We start from the raw sequence: 7874 nt of genomic DNA on the forward strand, positions 1-7874 counted from the left end.
TTCATAATCTCTGATAAAATGAATGTCTACAAGGAGAAAGTGTGTTAGTGATGCTTACCACACTAAATGAACAAATCACTGCCATTTGATTTTAGAATCAGTTTATCATGTCAACATTGTAATTATTTTGTCTTTGAAATATTATAGAAACTGTTTAACTGTGGAGCTGTTTAACAGTGACTGCTCTCTCTCAGGTTCAAATATAAAATTAATAACCTATCATAAAAAGTTCATAGCTACAATAAAAAAATTATTTCATTGTCTAACAAACAACAAATTAGAGTTTTTTCCTCTCAAATACTAAGTTAAATAGCTGTTTTTGCTTTAAAATTGACATTTTTTGTGCACAAAAAAAATAAAGTTAATAAGATACATTACTATGCTATGCTGTGTTTTTTTGTTGAGTTTTAATTATAAATACCGCTATCCCATAACCTGAAAAAATGTACTGACTGAAATAAGAGTCAACTAAAATCTGTATCAGCCTTGAAACTTGCCAGTTCATGATCAGTACATCTATAAAGTGCAGCTTTTCTGCTTTTAATCTTCTTGTTACAATATGAGAGACTGAGTATATTCTCCTGCCAGGAAAAAAAAAAAAAACACTTTACCACTTGTACGGCTTAATAACATACATATGGGGAACAAAACTGAAATGATCACAAAATGTTTTAAAGAACCCTCTAATATTTGCTAAGTGTTATAGTGACATACCATTAAGGTGGTGATGTTACACCCATATTGTGCCAGATAAAAGATGATAAGAGCTATCGCTGCATGTAAGCCTAAATTAAGTGTTTAACAAAAAGGGGAGAATTACAAGCTGAGTGATGAAGCGTTTACCTCAGCCTCATAGAGAAAGGACCTTCTCGATGGCCCTTCTAGTTGTGTAGTCATGGCTTCTCTTGGTACTTCAACTTTTGATTTCCTCCAATAACAGCAGCACTTTCAATTGACCCCAACAACACTCAAAGCCCACAATAAAGGAAGGCAAGGTATCAGACACTTCATTTACTTTCTGTAATTAAAATGCAGATCAGAGTCATCTATAACATTAGTTAAAATGAAAGTGCAAACTTAAAACTACAACACACCGGTTATCATTAGTTACACTTGGTACACATGCTTTGTAGTTCCCATGCAGTTCAGCATCAGATGCTACCTGAGCTTGTTTACACCAGCAAAAGAAGCCACTTCTGGTTTTAGTCAAACCAGAGGTGCAGAAAAAGAAATATCCTCCCTCTAAAGTACTTACTGAAATGATTTTCCACCACTTCTTAAACCCTCCTTTAAAGTTCTCTTTGTGCAAAAAAAACAAAAAACAAAAAAAAAAACTGGACCGTGCCAGGCATCATGGAATAAAGAGCAGGTTTGGACCAAGGAGGAGAACAACCACCACAGAAAAGGAACTGGAAAGAATATACAGGAAAAGCCCCCCATGTGCCACCAGTGAGTGGAGCAGTGAGCGATCAGGTGGTTGGTTGGCCTGCTGTGATTAACAACCTCAGCCAAAAGCAACCAGGCATGACCGACGAATTAACATGCAGCAGCTTTCACACACTATCCCACAGATCTGTTCAGTGAGCAAAAACAGTCTGAAAATAGCCTGGCCCGTGGATACTACAGTCTGATTCAACAAGCTTGATTAAGAAATAACTGGGAAGTGTTACAAAGCTTTCAAACACAAACATTTATAGCTTAACAGAAGCTTTAACAGCAACTTTAGCAGTAATTAATGGTATTTTACAACACTGTAAGCTTCTGCTTTATTCATATTGGCTATAAAAGACATGCTTGTACAATTTTCCAGGTCAGTCACGCAGCCAGTTAAAGAGGTTGAATCATCTCTACTCACAGGTCGGTAACTGATGTCGACATATTCTGAAGTTTTAAAGTTACAGTTTCCAAACTCTAATATTTTAAAGTTTTATGTCCTCATATTGAGATGTCAGAGAAAATGATGGAGTAACGGAGTAACCAGAACTATTTGTTACTGTATGAAATAAGCAAGTAAAGGCGCATAACCTTCTTAAATGGATTGCTGCACACTGGTGGTTTGCTGGCTGAAGTAAAGCTACAACAATTTCCACTTCCTTAAGAGAGGGACACATTTTAAAAACATGTCTAGTCAATAAACACAGTGTGGAAAAAGTTCAAAACCCAAGACACAATCATATAAAATAAAGCCCAAAATTGTCCATGCTACTGGCAGATTTAGATTTGAAATAATCTTTCCCTTTTACCAAGAAGTTTCATCTGACTGGAAATCACAAACATTTTTTGAAGCTGTCCAGTCAGAACCCAGACTTAAATACGAATAACATTCGGTGGAGAAAATTAGGTGAGACACAGAACTCATCAAAATACCAGTGGAATCATGAAAAATTTTGGTCTGCAATTATAGAAATGGTTAGACTACTATAACACAAAGATCTTTCCAATGATTTTTGATAAGACCATAAAGAAATGTACATGCCATTTTTAAAATAAAATCTAAATAAACATGTAACTAATACCTTTTATCAACACTGCTTTGAAATTGTTTCAGGGGTGGCAAAGCTTGCATCTAACAATCAAAAATGAGCAGTACATTGGGGTGCTTCAGTATAAATGCTCTTTTTTTTAAATCAGTATAATGAAAAGAATTACTTTAAAAAAGTAAAACTCAAAGAACTGAAAGGACAGCTGTTTTTTTCTGTCCTTCACCCTTCCTTTTCTTTCCTCTCCTCCGTAATACCATCTCTAATCACCACTTCCTGGCCACACAGGATCCAACATGAACAGAAGGAAATCCTTCCTTCGCTGAAAGCATAGTAAAATCAGCAAATTTGGGACCCATCAGCGTGTACCATCAGCTGGAAAAACACACCAGCTTTATCTTTAGCCACACATGGAAGGAAAGAAAAACACTTGAGGACAAGCAGTGATCTGTGCAGACCTTCACCTTGTTCGCACTAGTCTTGACATTGACTGTGTTTATGCTCCTGTAGCTGACAAGTCCCATTAAGTTAACTTTTCAAAGTTTAATCCAAGTTTCTAAAGCACCACAAAGCAGAAAATGGCTGCCACTGTTGTTCCACTGTACAAGAAATCAACGGAACAGAAGATGTGTTCCGATGTAAAGGTCACAATTAACCATGTATACATCAACAAATGTTCCAACCCCAAACATCTCAAATGCACATTATCCTCCAGTAAATTACTCTTTTTCACCAGGATGTGTAATTTTTTTTTTTACAGTGAGTGTATTAATTATATTTTAAAAACAAATGTATATATCCACAATATTAAATGCAGAAGCAAGAATAAAAACTTTAAGTTAGAACTTTTAACATTAGTAGGTCAGTTAACATTCATTATTACACGCTGAAAGTTCTACATCAGGGGTCTCAGACTCGCGGCCCGCGGGCCAACTGCGGCCCTCGGGACGATAGTTTGTGGCCCCCACCTTAATATGAAAGTTTAATGTTAGTGTTAATTTGTAACGTGTTACTGACGTCGAACTTTTTCAGTAACGAGTAATATGCTATTTCAAATCCAGTAGTCAGACTACAGTTACTTATCAATCTTCTTTTGTAATTTAATCGTATTTCCTCTACTCGCCTTGTCGAGTGACCGACGCTCTATCGACAGAAATGTAAACAATGGAGGGAGATGCGCATTTTGTTGGTGGAAAAAACTGGAACTATTTTGCCGATTTAATGAGCGAGTTGCGCTTTTTTTAGGCTCGTTTTTGAACGTGATGTTGCTCTTTTGGGTTTGGAAATAAGCAGAGACTCATAATAGCTAAATCCCAGAATTTGTTCGTGATTAAGGTAGTCTTACTCCATCTCTCCCTGTTCATCATTTCTCAGATGTGTCTCTGTTAATGTCAAGAAAACTACAAACATCGAGACTAATTTAAACAGCGCAATAAACGTGAAAACAGCCACGAATGAACGCGTCCGTAGTTTCCAATAATTATAATGGCAACTTAATTCTAATTATTAATACTAAGATAAGTGTCACAGATCTGTGCAGCCATCTGAGCTGTGAGCTCGCAGAACCTGGAGGCCGGGGGAGGAAAGGGGGCTTTAAAATCCTTCTTAGAGTTTTCCAGACAACAGTGGACCACACAAACTACTCACGTTTTTATTTTTCTACAATCTCCTCTTCAGTTCAACCTTATCAGTGGAGACACATTGTTGATGTTACCATTATAAAATAGCTTACAAAAAGTATTGGCAAAGCTCAATGTGATTTTCACAGGAGGCGGAGTGTTGTTAGCACCTGCTGAAAGTAACTAAAAGTTACTTTTAGTGTAACAGTTACTTTCCAAATCAAGTAGTCAGTAATCTAACTAAGTTACTTTTTCAAGGAGTAATCAGTAGTCGATTAAAGTTACTTTTTCAAAGTAACTATACCAACACTGGAAGTTTGATATGATTGGCACTTTTCAGTGTTGTGTGCGGAGCTGAACTAACTTACCAATCACAGTGCTTCAAATGGAGCTCATTGACCGAGTGCCACTCTGAACTCAAAGCCAAGTTCAGGGAGGTGAGTGGAAAGCAGACAAGCTTGGGCAATTTTGAGAGAATTGCCACCCAGCTTCCCTGAGCTTTCCAGAATGTTCGCGGACCATGTGTCTTTTTGGGAGCACATACTTGCAGCTCTTCTCTACCTTGAACTTCAATAAGTCCAAGTACAGGTCCAGACTTACTGACGAGCATCTTCAAGCTCTACTTTAAGCCAAATGTGGCTCGGCTATGCGAGAGAGCGCTGTTTATAAACAGTTTATAAACTGTTATATTCATAACAGTTTATGTTCAATGTTCCATTCATGTTCAGAAAGTTAAAGGTTAAAGAACTGTTAATACAGCCATTTGAATCTGAAATATTATAATTACATTTATCTAGTCTTCTATAGCTGCTGTGTTATTATTATATTTTATTTATTTATTACTGATTAATTTTTTTTCTTATGAATTGTTAATTTATTTATTTTTTCATCTTATTTTGTGTTTAAAAAATAAAAATAAAGTCATTTGCTAACATTGGAATGTTTTTGTAAGAGCTTTTCTTGTGGAACATTAGTAGGTCAGTTAACATTCATTATTACACGCTGAAAGTTCTACATGTTCTTCAATGAAACACTTTGGTATTAATTAATGAATTACTGCATATTTACACTCCTCCAACAAGTCTGCTTAATATTTAGAATTCCCATTTACAGCCAAATGATAAATAAATTAGTTATGCAGCAGTACATTCTATTGTGATACAATATTAAGATTATTTCTGAATGTTATGCAAGACAGTGTATTTTTTTTGTATGGTCTGCAACAATAACATTGGTTTTTTTTGTACAATGTTCACATATTGACTTACGCTGGACAGTGAATTTTACCTGTTTTGTTAAGAAGCATGTTTGTTGGCAGAAGTATAAGACCAAGATTTTTTGCCCCAAAAATCAGCAGCAAGGTTGGTGCTGAGACTATAAGCCCAGTATCAGTAAGACTACATGTTATCATCAACAAGTTCCCATCATTTTGGCCACAAAGATTTACAAAAGGTTTTAAAAAGTTCTGATTTGAAACTGCTAAAATACTCTCACTACACAGTTTCTAGTGTAACGTGCCACCAGTCTATCTTTCGCTGCATTAACAGGAATAATGTGTAATATATCGCGGATACAAGCGGCCGAAATGAGTAAATGAGTTTTATGGTTTACAGAGTGATCCAAAAAGAAGAATTTATTTTTTGGTGTCAGAGTACATGAAAACAAGTAGACCGGTTTAAGATGATCAAAAGGAAACAGTAACTCAAATACCCAAACAAGATGCATTATAACATCTCTCAACACACAACATGATGAACCTTTAAAAGGTGAAGTAGAAGCAACAAAAGACCACACCGAGGCACTCGGCCTCTTCTATCAATTAAGCAAAGGAAACTAGGGCTAATTCATGAATGGTTCCCAAAATTAAACAATAAAAGATAGGAAAAACATTGCCTGCTGTAATTGGTCTCGATTTCAACAGGGGCAGGATTTGGTGTAAGCAACACAAAAGCATTTACATATCAGTGGTTCAAGCTGGTATTACCGGTAGTGGTGAAGAAGATCAAACCATCTCTCACATTGATCACAATGGGCAAGGATCATATTCCTGACTGCAAATTTTTAGCATTCAAGCCAAATGGCCAGACAGAGATTTAAAGTGGATCAGCAAAAGTAATTGAGGTGGATTAGCAGTGATTGCCAACAACTGATGGTGCCATCCAGGACATGTTATATCATCTCTACTGCCTGGATGTTGTGCCATTAGCATGTCATGGCAGTCATGAAACATGCAGCAAGTCTTCAGTCAGAGACCACTTCAGATTTGTTGCAAGATTGACTGCTACTGAAGATCTACAGCATCGTGAGCCACAACGACTCTGATGATACTTCAAGTTATGACATTTAATCTTCTTTTGGGAAAAATTAAATAGTTTTGAATTTGGATAAAATTTTAGATATTAAGGTTTTCTGTATTCAACAATGCAGCAGGATGTAATTTTTTTAAAACAAAACAATATTTTAAACAAGTGTGGCAACAACAGATAAAACCTTGTCTTTTTAAATTATTATATTGTAGGACAAGGACAGCACAATAGCTAATATTATGTCATAAAACCTTGTTCCTTGTTAATAAATAAATCGGAGCAATATGATACGCGTGTAATTATTTTCAAATAATGATAGAGTATAGAAAATTCAAACCCCACAGTCTAGAAGATCTGCTTTCTTACATTGTAGGTTTATTTTTAAGTGTCTGATTTTATATTCATTCATTAGTTAGTTTTTTTGTTTTTGTTTGTTTGTTTGTTTGTTTGTTTGTTTTTAAAGAGTAACAATGACTCAATAATACATGATAAAGACTGGCGGTGAGAACGTATTTTGATGCTCAGCAACATCAGCTAGCAATATTGGCTGGCTAGTTAGCAGCCAGGGAGCTAACTCATATTAGCTAGCTTCCATCCGCATCACATTGAGACTTGTTCTTGCTGTTGTTGTTTTTCAGAAACCCTTATAAAATATATAAATGCAAACACATTATTGAGAGTGCATTTCAACAGCTCAGTGTGGTTTTTTCTTATTTCCTCGCCGATAATGCGCGTCTTAGTCGTCAGGTAGCTGTAATTAGTGGCCGCTCAGACAGGCAGACAGCTAACCTGATACCGTGTTTGACGTTAGCTCCTGCAGCTAAGCCTCGACGATGCAGCATCCAGGAACCACCGCCGGTGACTTTTCACTCACCTATCAGCGCCCGCAGGTGCTTCAGTCGGGTCAAAACATCCTTCTTTGGGTCCAGAACTTTCTGTGTAGATTTCTTGACGTCCCCATGCCCCCTTCGAGTGAACATTCCGCTGTAAAATGCAACCGTGGAAGCAGAAATCACCTGTGTTTCACCATACACCAAGGCTCCAGTGTGACTGTCACTTTCCGCACCACCACTCTATGCTTGTTCGGTAAACATTCACCCGACGGCCGCTAGTGAGCCCTGTCTTGCGTGTGTAGGGGTGTGTGTGCGTGTGCGTGCGTGTGTTTGTGTGTTTTATTTGATGGGTGTGTAAATACGGAAGCACAGCCGACAGAAGGGACCGGTTAGATCGTCTGAACATATCCTTTTTAGTTTATTATGCAGTTCCACCTTGCACTTTCAGTGTATTCAAAATAACCCGAAATTTTGCTTTCTCGTTTACGAATAAGCCACTGGATTATGATACCGCTCGGTTCAAAAGCCTTCAGAACGCGAAAGATAAATCCGTGTTCAAAAATAAATTAAGAATAAATAAAAATCTGTAAATATTTTAAAGTATGCAAAGACAATAGGTTCCTCGGGTAGCTTATT

The 7874-nt window shown here is 36.8% G+C and overlaps 1 protein-coding gene across 5 annotated transcripts in view; it reads right to left on the reverse strand.

The window, feature by feature from the left end:
- ralgapa2 (Ral GTPase activating protein catalytic subunit alpha 2) overlaps positions 1–7561 on the reverse strand; it is a 107071-nt gene extending 99510 nt beyond the window's left edge. For 4 of the 5 annotated variants that reach the window (XM_044143350.1, XM_044143354.1, XM_044143349.1 and 1 more), the window contains exon 1: positions 7280–7560. In XM_044143350.1, coding sequence (XP_043999285.1) covers positions 7280–7385 — 106 coding nt within the window. In that variant the 5' untranslated portion in view covers positions 7386–7560. Of the gene's footprint in view, positions 1–7279 lie in introns of all 5 variants that reach the window. The other variant, XM_044143352.1, reaches the window with a different exon arrangement.
- Between the last annotated feature and the right edge of the window lie 313 nt (positions 7562–7874).

This window comes from Gambusia affinis, linkage group LG16, assembly GCF_019740435.1.
Source record: "Gambusia affinis linkage group LG16, SWU_Gaff_1.0, whole genome shotgun sequence".
Lineage (NCBI taxonomy): Eukaryota > Metazoa > Chordata > Actinopteri > Cyprinodontiformes > Poeciliidae > Gambusia > Gambusia affinis.